We start from the raw sequence: 21,111 nt of genomic DNA, 5'->3' as shown, positions 1-21,111 counted from the left end.
CGGCCTCCCAAAGTGCTGGGATTACAGGTATGAGCCAGTGCACCCGCCGAGGTATCTGAATTATAAAAAATAAAATTTTCAGCCAGACACAGTGGCTCACACCTATAATCCCAGCACTTTGGGAAGCTGACGTGGGAGGACTGCTTGAGCTCAGGAGTTTGAGACCAGCCTGGGCAACATGACAAGACCCCAACTCTATTTTAAAAATTTTTTTTAAATAAAATTTTCTTTTTAAAGAGAAGCCTATGATTTCTCTATTAAACACATATACACAATTGCAGAGTGGTAATTCTATAAAAAATGGAATCTACAGCTAAAAACTGCTCTCTGCAATATTAGTTTCTACCTATTAAATGACAATATCTTTAACAGATGGAAGGATTAGGAGTAAAATGTGACGGTATCCTAACATCAAAAAGACTTTCTGAACTTGAAAGAAAACATTGTGCTAAATGAAAGAAAGCCAAATACAACATATCACATGGTATGAGTCCACTTATAAGAAATGTCCAGAATAAGGCAAATTCATAGAGTCAGAAGGTATTGGGTGCCAAGGGCTGGGGGGTAAAGGGAGATGGAGAGTGACTGCTATTGGGTAGGGGTTTGTGTTTAGGGTGATAAAAATGTTCTGAAATTAGAAAGTAGTGCTGGCTGCACAACTATATAAACATACTATAAACCACTGAACTCTGTATTTTAAAAGGGTGAATTTTATGGCATGTGAATCACTGTCAAGAAAGCTGTATTTAAAAAAAAAAAAAAAAAAGCTTTTCATCTGTGGTTCCAAACCAATGTTTGGCAAAGCTTATACAGGAAAATCTTGTTAATCACTTTCACAAACGATTGATCTAGATTATAGAAAAACCTATACCAGAAATTGTTTTAATCTAACTAGGCAAGAAACCTTTCTGGTAATCCTGAAAAGGTTTTCGAATGATCAAAAACTGTTTAACTTCCCAAACGGTTTTATTAACTTAGTAACTTTCTTCATTAAAACAATTTTCCCCAATTTAACCTTAAGTGCTTGGCATATAGTTAAAAATAATTTAACAAACATTTCTTATAAAATAATTTATCTTGGAACATTCACATTCTGAGACCATACATTTATACCATGGAAGCATTCTTAGGGTATTTCTTGAATAGTAAGTCCTTTTTGTGTATATTCATGGATTTTGTTTTCCACAAGTATTTAATAATTTTTATTAAACCTTATTAAACAATAAAGTGAGTACAATGAACACTTAGCAAAATATTTTTTAAAGCTGCATATTAGAAAAAACTTTAGAGCAATTAGGTATATTGTTCTTCACAATGGAAAAAAGTGCAAAGTGAATAGCAATTTTTCTCCTTACAAACCACCTAGGACACAGCATCTACTGAATAGAAAGACAAATATGTATATAATGAACAGTAAAAGGAAGAGGAAACAGCTTTCCCATAGAACAAGTAAATATATTCTGTCTATTGCAAACTTGTAAGTGGAAAAAATTTTTTAATGTAAACAATTAGGAGATGATACTGTAAGTGATGGCTGAAATATACACACATAGAAAAACCTTGAGAGAATAAAAGATATTATGAATCAGTACTGCTTTTAAAAAGGCAGATCCAAAGTTTAAGGTACAGGTATTGGAATATCTAAAGCTTCCAAACTAGAGATAAAAGTCACACATCAGTTATAGATGTGTAATACTACTTTTGTGCATGTGTGTGTGAGACAGAGTCTCGCTCTGTTGACCAGGCTGGACTGCAGTGGTGTGATCTTGGCACACTGCAACCTCCACCTCCCAGGTTTAAGCGATTCTTGTGCCTCAGCCTCCTGAGTATCTGTGATTACAGGCATGCACCACCATGCCTGGCTAATTTTTGAATTTTTAGTAGGGATGGGGTTTCACCATGTTGACCAGGCTGGTCTCAACCTCCTGACTTCAGGTGATCTGCCCACCTCAGCCTCCCAAAGTTCCGGGATAACAGTAAAGCCACTGTGCCTGGCCAGAGGCATAATACTATTTCTATGAAAAAAGAGCACCTAAAATTATTATATCCAAAATCTACTGTAAAAATGCAAATATTCTGATAAAATTGGCCACAGGTAATTTTTAAAGCTGTTTTAAGTACAAAAATAAAAACAAAAAGATGACCTCTTTGAAAGCAGTCTCTTTTGGTAAAAAATTTAAATCTCAGTGAAAAATAAATTATCCACAGATTTATAATTCAGTAATCACTACTGTTTATTTATAGTTAGCCTTTTTTCCTCTGCCTATATACTTATATATCACACACGTTTCTGTTTCCTTTTTACGAAATTATAATCATACAATCTATATAAAACTTTACATACTAATCTTTCCACTTAACATATGTTCCCATGTCATTAAAATTATTGGAAACATGTTTATAGCTCTATAACATTTCTAATTACAGATGTGTCATAATTTGGCATTAGATTATTTTCAGTTTTTCATTGTTACTAAAACACCACAGTGAATGTGTGTATGTGTGTGTGTGTGTGTGTGTGTGTGTATACATATATATCTATATCTATCTATATATAGAGAGAGAGTTTTTTTTTTTTTTTTTTTGAGACAGGGTCTTGTTCTGTCACCCAGGCTGGAATGCAGTGACACAATCATGGCCCACTGCAGTCTTTACCTCTTGGGCTTACGGGATCCTCCCACCTCAGCCTCCTGAATAACCAGAACTATAGGCTACTCACTACCACATCTGGTTAATTTTTTAAATTTTTTATAGGGACAAGGTCTCACTATGTTGCTCAGGCTGGTCTCAAACTCCAGAGCTCAAGCAATCCTTCCACCTCAGCCTCCTAAAGTACTGGGAATACAGGCGTAAGCCACTGCACCTGGCCAACAGTGAATATTTTTATATATATAATCTTTGAATCTGATCACCTTCTTAGAACAAAAATCTAAAAGTATGATTTCTGAACTAAAGAAATTGAACATCTTTAAGACTCTTGATATAAGTGGAAAAATTGCTTTCCATTAACATACTAATTTCTATGCCTCACCCATAATCTACAGTATATGAGAGTGCCCATCTGAACCATGTGTTCACAGGTCCATCTCCTTAAAGAGAGTGTAAGCTCCTGTAGGAGCTTATTTTCATGTTAGATTTATTCATTTTTGTATCCTGGCACCTACCACACGGTACATGCTAAATAAATAGTGACCGAACTGAATTACAGTATGATGACAAGACTGCTGTTTCCATGAAAAAAGAAACAGAAATCGTCATTAGGAGCACACATGTCCTACCTCAGCTGCAGAAGCAAAGGAATCCGTGGATGCGATGCTCAAGGTGTCTCGCAGGCCAAAGTCATCCACATTACCCTTCATGGTGATATCTGTATCTTTATCTTAAAAGTAAAAGGTGAGAAGTTCAGAAAGTGGTATTCCACATCATTGTGGTATTTCACATTCCACAGTTTGATTTTGATTTTTTCCCCCAGTCTTTATTTAGACTACTAATGTCAAAAGGAAAACAGTAAGTATCCATTGATTAACTGAATCTGAAACTCTGTCAAGTAGGGGAGACAGTGTTACAAAGCAAATATTCATTTTTAATTTAAAAAGGAATTAAGCTTAATTTTTGATTAAAAGGGCTTTTTAGTACATAATAACCAAAGTTGGATTATCTACTATACATGGTAAAGTCAGCATATATCACAGCTAGTTTGAAACAGAGCAATTTATTTGCAAGTGGTCTTGCCCAAATTAGAAGAACTTTAAATCAACTATATTATTAACATAAAATATCCGGCCTGTCACTTGTGATAAGCTGATCAATTAAAACAATTCACGGCCGGGTGCGGTGGCTCACACCTGTAATCCCAGCACTCTGGGAGGCTGAGGCAGGCAGATCACCTGAGGTCAGGAGTTCGAGACCAGCCTGGCCAACATGGCAAAACCCCGTCTCTAATAAAAAAAATACAAAAATTAGCCAGGTGCGCACATGTAGTCCCAACTACTTGGGAGGCTGAGGAACAAGAATCGCTTGAACCCGGGAGATGAAGGTTGCAGTAAGGCAAGATCACACCACTGCACTCCAGCCAGGGGGACAGATCAAGACTCCGTCTCAAAAACAACAACAACAGCAACAAAAAAAACAATTCAAGAAGATATTTGTGACTTTTTCAGGCTTTAATGAGACCTACTTTAAAAACTGAATGGTCAAAAACAATCAGACCTAGGTCCTTGATGTTTACTCTGCTTACCTGAGGGTCAAATATAAATGCCCCCAAAATTTTAAAAGGTTGAAAAAGTACAAATTCTTTGGAAATGGTTAATCTCACCCTATTAAGACAGGCTGTTAGCAACACTTGTCATTCGGAATGTGGGTATGAATATCCTCATGTACTATTATCAGGAATCTAATTGTTAATATTAAATTTTCAAACAAATACTTTCCTGCTTACATATGTGACTATAATGGAGAAAAGTGATAAACTTCAAATGTATCATAAGTATGAAAGAGCAAAGAATAAAACATACATTTTTCTTATTTTGATTCTGAATCTGCTGAATTTGTCAGACACTATCTTCTTTAAAATGAAACTAGCTGGCTGAGGTCATCCCAGTGCTTTGGGAGGCTGAGGCAGGAGGATCACTTGAGTCCAGGAGTTTTGAGACCAGCCTGGGAAACACAGTGAGACCTCATTAAAAAAAAAAAAAAAAAGCCAGGTGTTGTGGCACATGCTCAGGAGGCTGAGGCAGGAAAACTGCTTGACTCCAGGAGTTCCAGGCTGCAGGGAGCTATGACTGCACCACTGCACTCCAGCCTGGATGTCAGAGTGAGACCTTGTCAAAAAAAAACAGGAAAGAAAGAGAGAGAGAGATAGAAAGGGAGAGAAAGACACAAAGAAAGAAAAGAAAAGAAAGAAAGCAGAAGTCTCCTTGGCTTTGATTCATCCAAATTTTCATTTCACAATTTTTCCAAAATTAAAATTTATTACGTCTACTAGAAATCTGTCAAATTCTGTTTAAAACCCTAAGTACCAAAAAACACAACTTGTGACTCTACCCAGGAAGTGTGGGTTTTTTTTTTTTATTCAAAGCATCAATCTGGCTTCAATTAAATGTTTAAATCAAAAGTTGTACAACCAATTATATTCCAAGCTCTAAGAGAGAATAAGCCACAATTGGTACAAGGTTCATTCCTATTAAGTACCAAAAATAACCATACATGTAACATATTTTTTTCCTACTTTATGTTTGGTGAGATCAGACTTTACATTTTAAGTATTTACCTTCCAAGTTTAAATTATAATTGTTTTCAGATGACGTTTACGTCAATCCTTTTAAAGTACCTAAAACTTTTCATCCTAAAAATCTTTCTACTACTAAATGACTATTAATGGGATAAAATCTGAGGTTAAATTATTCCATTATAAAAATATTTTAGAAATTTACATTTTTCCATTAAGCTAGAGAATAAAACAACATAACTGTTCCACACTTATAAATAGCTATCAAACTGGTATTTTTGGACACTCAATTATCCAGAAAAACTCCCATAATTCTCTTTTCAGTGCATATTAAGGCTTATTAAACACAAAGACACACACACTGAGCTTTTATACAAAACTTAATCCTCAGCCGGGCGCGGTATGGCTCACGCTTGTAATCCCAGCACTTTGGGAGGCCGAGGCGGGCGGATCACGAGGTCAGGAGATCGAGACCACGGTGAAACCCCGTCTCTACTAAAAACACACAAAAAAATTAGCCGGGCGTGGTGGCGGGCGCCTGTAGTCCCAGCTACTCGGAGAGGCTGAGGCAGGAGAATGGCGTGAACCCAGGAGGCGGAGCTTGCAGTGAGCCGAGATCGCGCCACTGCATTCCAGCCTGGGCGACAGAGCGAGACTCCGTCTCAAAAAAAAAAAAAAAAAAAAAACTTAATCCTCGTGTACAAACTTCAAAGCGTTATCTTAATTATTTTCCATTCTCAGTATTTCACAAAAAGAAATCACAGTTTCACAATTTTCATTATGTCATGGCATTATCAGAGTGGGATTAAATTTTATTTTATTTTATTATTTATTTTGAGACAGAATTTTGCTCTTGTTGCCTAGGCTGGAGTGCAATGGTGCAACCTTGGCTCACCACAACCCTGACCTTCCAAATTCAAGCGATTCTCCTGCCTCAGCCTCCCAAGTAGCTGAGATGACAGGCATGCGCCACCACGCCCGGCTAATTTTGTATTTTTAGTAGAGACGGAGTTTCTCCATGTTGGTCAGGCTGGTCTCCAACTCCCAAACTCAGGTGACCCGCCCGCCTCGGCCTCCTAAAGTACTGGAATTACAGGTGTGAGAGCCACTGCACCTGGCCGAGAGTGGGATTAAATTTACAAGTCAGTTAACTCTTGTTTCCATATGGCTTTTGCTATTTTCAGAGTAGAATACAGACATTTATCTAGTGTCACTTTACCTTTCAGACATTACCCATGAGATGTTAAAAGTCTGTTTTAGGCCGGGCGCGGTGGCTCACACTTGTAATCCCAGCACTTTGGGAGGCCAAGGCAGGCGGATCACGAGGTCAGGAGATCGGACCACGGTGAAACCCCGTCTCTACTAAAAATACAAAAAAATTAGCCGGGCGTGGTGGCGGGCGCCTGTAGTCCCAGCTACTCGGAGAGGCTGAGGCAGGAGAATGGCGTGAACCCGGGAGGTGGAGCTTGCAGTGAGCCGAGATTGTGCCACTGCACTCCAGCCTGGGTGACAGAGCGAGACTCTGTCTCAAAAAAAAAAAAAAAAAAAAAAAAGTCTGTTTTACTTTAGTCAACAGTAACCAGCTATTCAATGTCATCCAGATCAGTTACCATACTTTTATTTTTCAAAAAAATCTAACAAAGAAAAATGGCTCACTTCCAGAGGAACTGGATTTACTCATTAAATCCAAGTCCATAAACCATAGACTATACCTCTTATTTCAGTAATTGTTATGATTCCTGGAATGGCAGCTAAATGATTACAAAGAGAAATAACACATCTGTTTTTTAGATATGACAATAAAAAGTATAAAGAAAGAATCTTGGGCAATATCCCAAACTAACTGCTTTCATGCATCCAATTAAATTTTAAAATACTCTTTCTTAAAAGTATCATCAACTCTTGGCCAGGCACAGTGGTTCACACCTGTAATTCCAGCACTTTGGGAGGCTGAAGCAGGCAAATTGCTTAAGCCCAGAAGTTCAAAGCCAGCCTGGGCAACATGGCAAAACCCTGTCTTTACAAAAAATTAGCTGGTGCAGTGGCACACACCTGTAGTCTCAGCTACTTAGGAGGCTAAGTGGGAGGATCACTTGAGCCTGGGAGGCAGAGGCTGTAGTGAGCCAAGATTGCAACAACTATTCCAGCCTGGGTGACAGAGCAAGGGTCTGTCTCAAAACAAAACAAAACAAATAAAAAGTTTTATCAACTCGACTGTGGTACTGAAAGACAGTGACAGCATGGAAAACTGAAAACCAAAGGCAGCTGGGTGCAATGGCTCATGTCTGTAATCTCAACACTTTGGGAGGCTGAGGCGGGAGGATCAGTTGAGCCCCAGGAGTTCGAGATCAGCCTGGGCAACAGAGACTCCAGCTCTACAAAAAATTTAAAAAGTTAGCAGGGTGTGATGGTGCACACCTAAAGTTCCAGCTTCTCGGGAGGCTGATGCGGGAGAATCGCTTGAGCCCATAAGTTCAAGGCTGCAGTGAGCCATGATCGTGCCAGTACACTGCAGCCTGGGTGACAGAATGACACTCTGTCTCTAAAAAAAAAGAAAAAAACCAAAGGCTTCATCTTAGTCAATATTTTCAGAAACTTCTGAATTTTTCTCAGCCAAAAAAAAAAAAAAATCCTAAAACCACAGTGAAATATCATTACACACCTACCAGAATCACTAAAATTGGGGAAAAATGGTTATTTTTTTTTTTTTGGTCGAGGGTGTACGGTCAGTGGAAACTCTCGAACACCACTGGTGGAAACAACTGGCAGAACCACTTTGAAAAGTTTGGCATTACCTATGAAAGTTCAAGATGGCTTTCTCTATGACCTAGCAATTCTACCCTTGGATGTGTTTTACAGAAATGCATGCTTATATGCATAAGAGTGTTCATAATAATACTGTTTATAATAGCCCCAAACTGGAAAAAAAAACAAATGTCCAAATATAGAATAAACAAACCGTAGTATATTCATACAATGAAATACCACACAACAATGAAAATAAATGAATTGCTGCTACATGCAGTAACATGGATCAATCTAACAATACGCTCAGTGAAGAATTATATGCAGAATTCATTCATAATGAAAAACTATTATTAAATTCACTCACGCAAAATTCAAAAACAGACAAAACTAAACACACTTAGTGATAAAATTATTTTTAAAAGCTAGAAGGTGACCGGGCACAGTGGCTGATGCCTGTAATCCCAGCACTTTGGGAGGCCAACGTGGGTGGATCACCTGAGGTCAGGATCCTGTTCGAGAGCAGCCTGGCCAACATGGCGAAACCATGCCTCTACAAAAAATACAAAAATTAGCCAGGTGTGGTGGCAGGCACCTGTAATCCCAGCTACTCAGGAGTCTGAGGTGCGAGAATTGCTTGAACCCAGGAGGTGGAGGCTGCAGTGAGCTGAGATTGCACCACCGTACTTCAGCCTGGGTGACAGAGTGAGTCTCTGTCTCTAAATAAAAAAAATAAATAAATACGCTAGAAGGTAATTAGCCTGAGCATCAGGAAAGCTGCACTCCAGCCTGGGTGACAGAGTGAGACTCTGTCTCTAAATAAATAAATAAATAAATAAATAAATAAATAAAAAATAAATAAGCTAGAAGGTAATTAGCTTGAGCATCAGGACAGTTGCTCATTCTGCAGGTGACTGGAAGGGATTACAAGAAGACCCATCTGGAAAGTTGGCAATGTTTTACATTTTGCTGTACATGGTAGTTACATAAGAATGTGTGATATATCATTGTACTTTTTTGTTTTGTGCACTTTCCTCTAAGGATTTAAATAGAAGGAAAGAAAAGAAAGCAATATCAACTATATATCTTGGTCCCAAATAGCTGAGAGCAGAAAAGGCTCAATCAGAGCTTCAAAGGCAGGAGGAAGGAGGGTAAGACAGTGAATGCTTTCTGTATTTCAGTGTTGCCAATGATGCTGTAAATTATTACCAGACACGAATTTTATAACCTGATTGAGAAAGCATCTATAATGATGCTAGATTCAAAAGTGAAAAGACTTGATGAGTGTTAAATATAACAGCAAATTGAAAATAATTTATTTGTACCCTGTAGTGAATACCAACAATAGTAGTAGTGTATAATGCCAAGTATATACCTCTCATAACCTTTTTTCTCTAGCTCTGCAACCTTACTTTGCTATTTAGTGATTGGTTTAGAATTTTAAGTGGGAATGTTTAAGTGGGGATAACCAAATACTTTCAAGAAGGAGAAGACATGGAAACTAAGGAATGTCTGCTATTTAATCATAACAATAGAAAAGTGATGCAATTAATCAAAATAAACATTTAGTTTTCATTTATTTTTCACTCAATACTTGCCAGATACCAAGTTACATGCTTTACATATATTATCTTATTTTTAATTCCCACAATAACCCTTTGATGAGGTAGATTCTATTAGTTTTCTCATTTTATATATCAGGAATCTAAGGCACAGAGAGGCTAAGTAGCTGCTACATACTTACACTCTTAAGAAAGAGAATGGTAGTACTCAAACTCAGGTCATCTGATACCAGATGCTATGCTATAAAACTATGGAGCCCTGGTGTCCAATACAGTAGCTCCTAGTTACATGTGTCTGTTAAACACATGAAATGAGAAGTGCAGTAAGTGTAAAATACATAATAGATTCTGAAGACTTAGCACCAAAAAAGAGAAAACATCTTATTAAAACATACTGGGTTTCAGAAAATATATTATTAAAATTAATTTTATCTGTTTCTTTTGAGCCTTTAATGTGGCTATTAGAAATTTTAAAATTACATTTGTGGCTCACATTATATTTCTATTGGACATTGCTGTTAGAGCATTTGTTGTTCGTATTTTAACTACAGTGCAAAGAGCTTACAAGTTCTTTAGAAGACTCAGATTCAGCTTATATTTTTTGAGTCACTATTATGTGTCCAAGTATTCTAAGTGCTTTCACAGACTATTTTACTTGACATATGTAATCATTAGAGAAGAACAGCCTAATTATGTATATTGAGTTTTTGTAACTTGGGAAAAAAAGCCATTTTCTAATCAAATGGCTCCTCTATTGGTTTTCAAAGCTTTCCATTATCTCTGATTACCCTACCTATCCAATGTTCTTTTCCATTAATTACTTAAAAAAAAAGGAAAAAACTTTCTGCTTTACCTGAGGGTATGTTGACCATATCCCCACTTGTCATACAGTAACATAATGGGTAAAAGCGTGGTTTCTGGATTCAGCCAGCCAGCATCTGGATCCTGATCCTAAGATTTGCTACTTACCACCTAGGTAAACTGAAGATAGCAATATTAATTTCCTAGAGTTGTTGCAAAAGTTAAATGAGATTTGTGGAGGCACAGTACTTGGTCCATCGTGAGCATAAAATAATTTTTGCTATTACTATCATTACCAAATGCACTCTTTATTCAAGCTTCTGGTTCCTCCTGTTTCTACTCTACCTATATCCTACTCTCCTTCTGCTCCCTTGCCCCATGCTACTCACAAGCACATTTTTTTTAAATACTCAGTTCAAGTATTATCCCCTGTAAACATCCTCCAAAATTTATCTAATTTTTTGCTCCTATGTAAGGCAGTATAGCAAAAGTGTTAAAACCATGGGTTCTAGAGCTTGAATTCCAATACTGATTCTGTTACTTATTAGCTGCGTAACCTTGAGCAAGTTTCTTATCTTCTCTGTTCCTCAATATTCCCATTTGTAACATAACTTGACTGGAGGGACTTTACTTTCTTTCCTTTCCCTTTTTGTTTTTCCTGGTGGTTCGTATAGTTCTCCGGAGATTACTGAACACATAACAAACACTTACATATTTGTTCATGTAAACTAAAATTTATTATTATAAATGGACCGTCCCCAGGACATGAAAATCTCTAGAGAGCCTATCATACAGTTACTCTGGGTCATTTTGCTTATGACTTTAACTTGTTTTCAGAACTCTGTTAAATTTCTTATGTTTCTTTTTTTTTTTTTTCTTTTTTTTTGAAACAGAGTCTCACTCTGTTGCCCAGGCTGGAGTGCAGTGGAACAATCTTGGTTCACTGCAACCTCCACCTCCCAGGTTGAAGCGATTCTTGTGCCTATGCCTCCCAAGTAGCTGGAATTAGAGGTGTGCACCACCACGCCTAGCTAATTTCTGTATTTTTAGTAGAGATAGGGTTTCACCATGTTGACCAGGCTGGTCTCAATCTCCTGACCTCAAGTGATCCACCTGGCTTGACCTCCCAAAGTGCTGGGATTACAGCTGTGAGCCACCGCACCTGGCTTATTTCTTATGTTTCTAATAGCCAGCCCTAAATTAACTGAACTTATACTACTATCTTGTAAACCTGAAATATGCAGCTTACACTCCTTAATGAATGATAATGAACATTAGATGTTCATTTTAGAAAGCTTTCCCCAAACTGGTTGACTGTACATTAAATTTAAAATACTCTGTAAATTACCACACTGGCTCTCAGTGAAGTAGCTCTTTTTTATTTTTGGTAACATTTTAAAATAAGTAAATCTAAAATTTAAAAAAAATTTAAACTGTCTCAATCATCCAGAACTTTTAAAACATTCACTGTACACAGATATAAACGATAATATTCTTTAGAAGTACATTAAAACCATACTGTTTACTCTTAACTCAATTGTCACATATTCTAGGCCAAAAATCTGACTGGATTCAAGCCTTACCCTTCTTTCACAATCTCATAATTCACATATTACTTGAGTTTTTTTCCAAAGCAGGATTTGCTTTAAAAGTTTTAAAGAAAACTAGAAGTCCTGGAACTTGGAATTTCAGGCCTGGATCTATTTCCTTAGACCAATCCAAGTGGGTTTTCTACATTTCACTTTTACCATCCCTAGGCACGTTCTATTTTCTGTCACTTAGAAAACACTGGGTCTATTTTAACCTCAGCAGATTCTAGTAGAGATTCCAAAGATGCCACTCTTCTTTTAAAATCCAGGCTGTCCACTGTAGATTTTATAACAGGAGCAACAAGAGGAAGCCTGCCAATTGTCTCCATGTCATCTGACTTCTATGTCAACAGCTTTTCTCCAGGTGATATTCAGCAGTTAAAATATGACTTGGAACCTTGTCCTTTCTATGCTTTTATTAACCATGGAAAAGCTTCTGCTGTTGACAAGATGAGCTATTTTCCAAAGACAGTCTGTTATAATTCGTTTAAATAATCAAGTCTAGGAAACCACTGCTGCTCTTTGTTTATTCTGTATGACTATCTGCCCATACATACTGTGGATAATTTTTATTTTCTGATTTGTTTTAAAATGCTACAGTATAATTTGAGAGAAAGAACAAAGTTGAATATAAAAATCAGAAACAACATAATTTCAGAAAGTGAAAAACTAAGAGAGTTATGATATTTTCTTGATTTTTAACCTCAATGTGCCTCAATATTGAAAAGAGAAACAATAAAATCCACTGAAACAAAAGAAAAGAGAACTTGGGGCAGGTGCAGTGGCTCATGCCTGCAATTCTTGTGCTTTGGGAGGCTGAGGCGGGAGGACCACTTGACCCCAAGAGTTCAAGACCAGCCCAAGCAACATACCAAAATCCCGTCTCTACATAAAATAAAAACATTAGCCGGGCGTGGTTGTGTGCACAATGTAGTCCAGCTATTCAGGAGACTGAGGCAGGAGGATCACTTGAGCCTAGGAGTTTGAGGCTGCAGTGAGTTAGGATCACGCCACTGCGCTCCAGCCTGGGCAACAGAGTGAGACCCTGTTCCTCTAAAAAAGAAAAAAAAAAGTTATATATGATGAGGTGGTGGGAATAATAAAAAAAGAAAAAAGGAGAACTTGTCAAAGTTCTTGATTTGTGATGACGTATAAAGTTTCATCCATGTGAAATAATATATGTACAAAACAGCCTGATATTACCCAAAAGAAGATTTCCACAATAGTTGTCTCTGGCTTTCCCTATTTATCAAAATTTTTATATACTATGATTGACCAGCACAACAACTGTGATTCCTAACTGGGAAGTACAGCTGCCAATGCAAAGTGAGTAACAGAAGGAAAGGGAATGGGAACCACTCAAACACTTTAGAAGAGTAACAGCATTTTCTACACCCTCCCTTCTTTTGTTTAAAGAAGAAAGAAGTGACTAGATTAACCCAAACTGGAGCAAGAAGTCATTAAGATTAGGTCTGCAGTTACAGAGACTTGAGCAGGGCCACGAGGTACAACTGGTCATTCTGTATGTTACACAAAGGTCCCCTGCCACAGGAATAAGTCGGGGCAGAAATCCAGCCCAAATACTAGACCTGCATCTTCCTGAAGGAAAGTGAACCTTCTTCTTGGCACAAAGGTCCCCTCCCAAGGGGCTTACATGGATGGCCCTTTGTCTAAATCACATAAAGGCCTTACATGGGCAGTGATGGTCCCGGACATAGAAATCCAAGCTGTGAAGACATAGCTTCAATACAAAACAGGTAAAGGCAAGCACCAGAAATTTCTCATGTTTCTGGGATCCCAACAATTTTCATTATACTGCTTTCTTCTCTGAACCTACTTTAACTTGTATAATACCAGTTAAATTTCATTTTATGTTATTACTAAATCCTTTAAAAATAAGATTATGAGCCTTAACACATGGGAGGAAATTACTAAGCCAAATTTCTCATATGTTGTACAATGTGTACTCTGTATATTTAGATGTCTGAGTATACAACTTAAGCTGGCAATTCATATCATTCCCTAAAAATAAACCCTCAGGGAGTTTATCCTCCAACCACAATGATTCTGCAGGAATGGGAGAGGACAAGGTCTTAGAGCTTCAACTTGGGGCTGACATTTGATGTAAGATGTTAGGCTGAGGTATTTCCTCTTGTTGCCAAGTTCATTCAGTATTTCTAAATGTTCTATCTGGCTGCTTACCAAAAAAGAAGAATAACATCTCTCTAGCGGTCAAGAGGTTCTACTTGACAGCTTTTCCTGTGCTCTGCCAGAGAATTTGTGCAGTCAGTACTAAGCTGGCAAAATCTCTAATTTTCCCTTAAAGGATGTCTCACTGACTCAATAAAATCTTATAAAGGAGCAGCAACAAAAATGGATAAAATATTTAAACTGTGCCAGCCACACTTCCAGACGTCTTCAAACTCATAAATTTGAATATGACTTCTTATAATCCTCAATGGCTCCCTTTTGTCTAAAGGTACAAAGCAAGGACCTTCATAATTTACGTCCTGCCCAGCTTTCTAGGTTCATCTCCTACCACTCCCCACCTATATTGTGTTCCCAAAACATATCAAAGAACTTGTAGTTCCCTAAACAGGCTCCACTCTGCACCTTGATGCATGTTCTTCCCTCTGCTAGGAATGCTCTTTTTCTCAACTGTCTTCCTAGCAGACCATCTTTCTTTAAGTGTCACTCCTTCTGTGAAACGTTCCCATGAGCCCCACTCCATGAATAATCACATGCTTTTCTTTGGTGTTCCCATAGCACTTTATAAACATGTTATTATGTACTTACTCCACTGTCTGTGTATTTTTTAATGCCTGTTTCCAAAACTAGACTCTGCATTGCCTAGAGGCAGAGATGAAATCTTCATCTTTATTTCTCCAGTGTCTTATACCTAGTATATGTTTGACATGTACTAGGAAATTAAATGTTTGCTAAATAAATATTATAGACCCAAGATTCTGTGAGCTCATTCTGTAAAAACATAGATTAGGAAGATGCCTAAACACATATCTGAAATATGTGAAGCAGTGCTTTCAATAAAGCCACAAAAATTCCTGGTTTAAAATCTAAATCTGTTCCTACACATCAGTATAAAAGAATCTCAAAGTCCTCTATTTCAGCCACAAAAATAACATTTATCATACAGGCTTCAGAGTTGCCTGCTAATACTACTACTGCACATATATACTACTCTTCACAGGAAGTGTAACTACACAAAATATGAAGCCCAATTAATTTTAGAAGGAAATGAAATTAGAGATTAATAAGTTGGAACTTTATTCAGTTAAACCATACCAACTATATAATGTCCCCAAGAAACTGTGGACAAGATACATCTGTTGTTAATCGGGTTTACTTTTTTGGTGTTGTTTTATTTTGAGACAAGGTCCTGCAGCCTCAACTTCCTGGGCTTAAGCGATCCTCCCACTTCACACCCCGTTTCCTTCTAAACTGGCATTAAATCCAGCAATTTATTCCTGCCCAAATAGCCTAACCAAAGTAGGTAAAGAATAATGTTAATTCCTGAATCTACTGTTATAAAAATAAACTTCCAAAGCATGGAATCACACATTCTTCATGATATGACAGTAACAGAAGTCTCCTAAAGTATAAGTTATTCCTGGTGTTAGAGATTGGTGGGATCCCACATTTTGGTGGAAGATGAGAATTTCCTCATGAGAGACTGGTAGAATCTCTGAGTTGTTGTGGCCAACTAAAGCCTAATTTTTACCAAAATAATTCAGATAATACAAATTTCTGTTTATTATAAAATATATAAATATATATTTTTATTGTGTGATATTTGAAATGTATAAAAATTATTTACATAGCATAGACATGTTTCTGGACTCAAAATAATAAAACAAACATTTTTGCATTTGCCACCCATTTATAGCCACTTTTCAAAGCTTACAAAATTACTTGTTTATTAAGGAAAGATAACACCATCACACAGAAATACACTGTACATATCTTCTTACGTGAAACTCGAGTTCCCAAATAAATTTCATAGATATTCAGATATTGAAGCAAAAAACAGCTGCAGATAACTAAAGAATTAACCCATATGTCCCAAACAAGATCTGTTTACTTTGAAGTTCTTATCTTAGGCTCTTAAACCGGTTGAGGGCACTTCAATTGTGAGGTATGGGAAGAAATGGAAGTGGAGAGGAAAAGTTAAAGAAGGATCTTCTACTTTGTGGATGGAGGTTAGGCTCTGAGTCTAACTGCTCGGTATTGAAGAATATACTAACTTATATTGCTTTTTAACTGCTCCATAAGTGTAAGTGTTAGTTACCCCATCAGACTACAAGCAACCTGAAAATAGGCACATTAGCCCTTATTTCATCTAAATTTCATCACATGCTTCAGAGTTGTGTTTAAGTATTTGTTTGCTGTGTAAGGTACACAGCAAATAAATAAATACTTAAAAACTGATTTTTAACCTATATCTGCTTTAAAGTCTCCATGTGTATCTCTGCCATTAATGCTCCTTTACCTTAATGAGAGGCTATAGCCACAGGGAAATATAGTCTTTGATTCTGTATAGTGGGCCAGCTGACTTATGGTCCTCTTTCTGACACAGCTCTCTTCAGACATAAAAAGATTATAACACTCTACCCAAAGCGGTGAGATAGGGCAGGGGTGGGGGGAGGGGGGTGGGGAAGAGGGATGAAAGAATACGTGGTGAAAAGATGAAATAAAAATAAATGTGTTATCATTCCCAGATAATATGTGGTCTAAATAAAAACTCCAAAAGAACCTGTGTCAAATTACTGGTATTACAACTAATAAGAGTTCACAAGAGTTGTTAATATTCAAATGCAAAAACCTACATTTAAGATCCCAGCAATGACAAATTAGAAAATGTAAATTTAAAAAAGGTAACCACTTATGATGACAATGAAACTATAAGGGACTTAGGAAAAAAGACATTTATGAAGAAGATTACAAAACATTATGAAAGATATAAATGAAGACCTAAGTAAAGAACCATACCATGTTCACAGATATAAAGGTTACTATTATGAAAATGTAAATTTGCCTACAGCTAACCTATAAATACAATATAATAATCAAAATCCCAAGAGGGTTTTTCATGAAACTTGACAAGCTGTCCTAACCTTCACATGGGAAAGCAAAGGGTTAAGAATAGTCATGACAAGTCTCAAAAAGCCCCACAGTGAATGGACTCACCCTGCCAAGTGTCAAGATTTATTATAAAGCTATATAAAGCTACAGTAATTAAGACACTGTGAAACCAATGCAGGGAACAGACTAACAGAACAAAATAGAGAGCCCAGAAAAGACACACAGAAAGAACCTGACATATGACAAGGCGGGGGGCTTTGCAAATCAGTCACAAAAGAATATATTATTCAAAGAGAGGTGCTGAGGCAATTACCTATCCAAACATTAAAAACAAAACAATAAAATACATTTAAAAAAACTTCTATGGCCGGGCACAGTGGGTCACACCTGTAATCTCAGCACTTTGGGAGGCCGAGATGGGAGGATCACTTGAGATCAGGAGTTTAAGACCAGCCTGGCCAACATGGTGAAACCCCATCTCTACTAAAAATACAAAAAAATTAGCTGGGCGTGGTGGCAGGTGCCTGTACTCCCAGCTACTAGGAAGGCTGAGGCACGAGAATCACTTGAACCTAGGAGGTGAAGGTTGCAGTGAGCTGAGATCGCGCCACGGCACTCCCGCCTAGGTGACAGAACGAGACTCTGTCTCAAAACAAACAAACAAAACTTCTAGAAGATTTTTTAAGGGACAGGGTCTCACTATGTTACCAAGGCTGGAGTGCAGTGGTGCCATCCTAGCTCACTACAGCTTCAAACTCCCAGGCTCAAAAGATCCTCCTACCTCAGCCTCCCAAGTAGCTAAGACCACAGGCATATACACACATGCCGCCACACCCAGCTAATTACTTTTATAAAATTAATTATTCTACTTTTTTTTTGTAGAGGCAGGGTCTCATTACGTTGCCCAGGCTGGTCTCAAACTCTTGACCTCAAACATTCCTCCCATCTTGGCCTCCCAAAGTGCTGGGATTACATGCATGAGCCACCATACCTGACCAACTTCTAGAAGAATAAAGACCTAAATATGAAAAACAAAGCTTTAACATTTTCCAAGGAAAATACAAAAGAATTATCTTTATCCCTCTAAACAATACATATAAAGCACAAACCATATAGGAAAGAATGAAAAATGTGATGACATTAAAATTAAATATCTGGGACCAGGTGCAATGGCTCATGCCCATAATCCCAGCACTTTGGGAGGCTGAGGCAGGAGGACCACTTGAGCCCAGGAGTTCGAGCCCAGCCTGTGAAATATAGGAAGACTCCCCTGTCTACAAAAAAAATTAGCTGGGTGGGGTGGCACATGCCTGTAGTCCCAGCTACTTGCAAGGCTGAGGTGGGAGGATCCCTTGAGCCCAGTAGTTCAAGGCTATAGTGAGCTATGGTCACGCCACTGCACTCCAGCCTGGGTGACAGAGTGAGACCCTGTCTCAAATTTTTAAAAAGAAAACACAAAAAGAGAAACAGACTTACTGGCAGTAGTACTTTATATATTTGAGGCTTAAAATAAAATACACATGAACCATACATTATATTTTCCTCATGTATTTAAAAAATTAGTTTTAAATTTCTACTTCACTAAAAATAAAGTTCTGTATTTAATAAGCTGAAATTATAACATTAATTTACTTAAATTTACTGAAAAAACCTTAACGTTACCCATCTTGTCTATCCATCCAAATATCTATCATTCAGATATGACCTGCAGGGCCTCGTAAGCAGAAATGCACATGAGAATCACCTGCTGAACTAGGAAATACAAACCCAAATCTTCATGTCCCAACCCCAAAGTTTCAATTTCAGTAGGTCTAGAGCAAAACCTATGAAGGTGATTCTGATAAACATCATAGAAGACCCACAGACCTACTACTATCTATACTACATTCAAACCAGTTTCAAACACTGAATAGAATTAAGTATGTCTTCTGCCCACAAGGAGCTTAAGGTTTAGCATAACAGACTGGATATGTACATAAATAATTATAATGTATTGTCAAGAGTAATCAATGTCACAAAGGAAACCATTAAACCTCCCCATCCACCTTTATTTATTTATTTATTTATTTATTTATTTATTTATTTATTTATAAGACAGAGTCTCGCTCTGTTGCCCAGGCTGGAGTGCAGTGGCCAATCTTGGTTCACTGCAGCCTCCTCCTCCTGGGTTCAAGCTATACTCCTACCTCAGCCTCCCAAGTAGCTGGGACCACAGGTGTGCATCACCACACCCAGCTAATTTTTGTATCCCACCTTCATATTTCATATAGGACTTCCACTCCAATCTCCAAGAAGCAGCTATTCTGGTTTTACATTTTAAGTTGCTCCCTTCACCTCTTCATTTACTCCTCCCCATGGGAAGAGTAACTTGGCTAATGCTGAGAACCTGCATGCAATTAACTAGGTAGAGGAAAATAAGATAAAATTAATGTTCACTAGTTCTTGGTGTGTACTAGCTCACTCTCCTTCTCAGACTTTCTAGAGAAAGGTCAGGGTCTGCAAGCCCATCATCACTTTTGCTCTGGATCTCACTCCTTCTGATCTGGACAAAGTGTTGGCGGAAATTGTAAGGCAGGCAGGGAATCTCTAAGCAGCTGGCTGGGTAAGTATGTTGTTAATTTGCTCTGTATTATCTTCTCCAGATAATTTTATTTTATTTATTTTTTGAGACAGGGTCTCACTCTGTCACCCAAGCTGGAGTGCGGTGGTGTGATCATAGCTCACTGCAGCCTTGATCTCCAAGACTCAAGCAACCCTCCCCACTCAGCCTCCCAAGTAGCTGGGACTACAGGTGTGAGCCAACACACCTAGCTTCCAGAGAATTTTTTTGAGGGGAAAGGAAGAAGTTGTAAAAAGCCTTAAGAAATTGTCCAATCTGGCTATTAAGAAAAACAGTTTAGGTCGGGCGTGGTACTCAGGAGGCTGAGACAGGAGAATCACTTGAACCCAGGAGGCAGTGAGCTGAGATCGTGCCACTGCACTCCAGCTGGGCCACCGAGCAAAACTCTATCTCAAAAAAAAAAAAAAAAAAAAAAAAAAAAAAAGGCTCTTTTTGGCCAGGTGCAGTGGCTCACGCCTGTAATCCCAGCACTTTGGGAGGCCCAGGCGAGTGGATCACCCAAGGTCAGGAGTTTAAGACCAGCCTGGCCAACACGGTGAAATCCCATTTCAGCTAAAAATACAAAAAATTAGCTGGGCGTGGTGGCGGGCGCTTGTAATCCCAGCTACTCGGGAGGCTGAGGCAGGAGAATCAATTGAACCCAGGAGGCAGAGGTTGCAGTGAGCCAAGAATGTGCCACTGCACTCCAGCCTGGGCAAAAGAACAAGATTCCATCTCAAAAGAAAAAAAAGGTTCTTTTTGTGTTCTCAATTTATTCAGAATCCAGACCTGGCATGGTGGCTCATGCCTGTAATCCCAGCACTTTGGGATGCCAAGGAGGAAGGATCGCCTGAGCCCAGGAGTTTGAGACCAGCCTGGCAACACAGTGAGATCCTGTCTCTACAAAAAATTAAAAAATTAGCTAGGCATGGTAGTTCACGCCTGTAGTCCCAGGTGCTCAGGAAGCTGAAATGGGAGAATCACTTGGACCCAGGAAGTTGAGGCTGTGGTGAGCCATGATTGCACCACTGAATTCTAGCCCAAGCAACAGAGCAAGACCCTGTCTCAAATAATAATAATAATTAATAATAACAGGATATGCCAGCAAGAGGCAGTATATCCATTATCATTTTTTATTTTCCTCCTATGCATGACAAGGTCAGAGATGAGGAAAAATCAGTAATCTTAGCTACATCTAGAATAATTATTTTTTCAAATCCTTCAGACAATTTCTAACCCGGAAAAAGGTAGATTTATAAAGAGCATCTTTTTTTACTTTACCAAAAAATAACTTTAAACATGGCTTACCTTGTTTCATTAAATATAAATTTATATTACTATGAGAAAAATCAAATTAATTCCCAGAACAAAATGAATGCTGTCTGCAGAACTGACTAACAATATCATTGTAAAACAACTTATGAACATGTGACATCCTCCTATCTATAACTATGAAATTTTTAAACCAGTTTAGAACAGGCCTCTTTA

At 38.0% G+C, this 21,111-nt stretch overlaps 1 protein-coding gene across 5 annotated transcripts in view; it reads right to left on the bottom strand.

Annotated features, from left to right (window-relative positions):
• The window catches only part of MIGA1 (mitoguardin 1), a 98,928-nt gene that overhangs the window by 31,437 nt on the left and 46,380 nt on the right, over positions 1-21,111 (bottom strand). For all 5 annotated transcript variants that reach the window (XM_063624153.1, XM_063624156.1, XM_063624157.1 and 2 more), the window contains exon 8: positions 3,279-3,379. In XM_063624153.1, coding sequence (XP_063480223.1) covers positions 3,279-3,379 — 101 coding nt within the window. The remainder of the gene's footprint in view (positions 1-3,278; positions 3,380-21,111) is intronic.

The sequence above is a fragment of the Symphalangus syndactylus genome, chromosome 12, assembly GCF_028878055.3.
Source record: "Symphalangus syndactylus isolate Jambi chromosome 12, NHGRI_mSymSyn1-v2.1_pri, whole genome shotgun sequence".
NCBI classification, from domain to species: domain Eukaryota; kingdom Metazoa; phylum Chordata; class Mammalia; order Primates; family Hylobatidae; genus Symphalangus; species Symphalangus syndactylus.
This window is presented reverse-complemented; position numbering and strand designations above follow the sequence as displayed.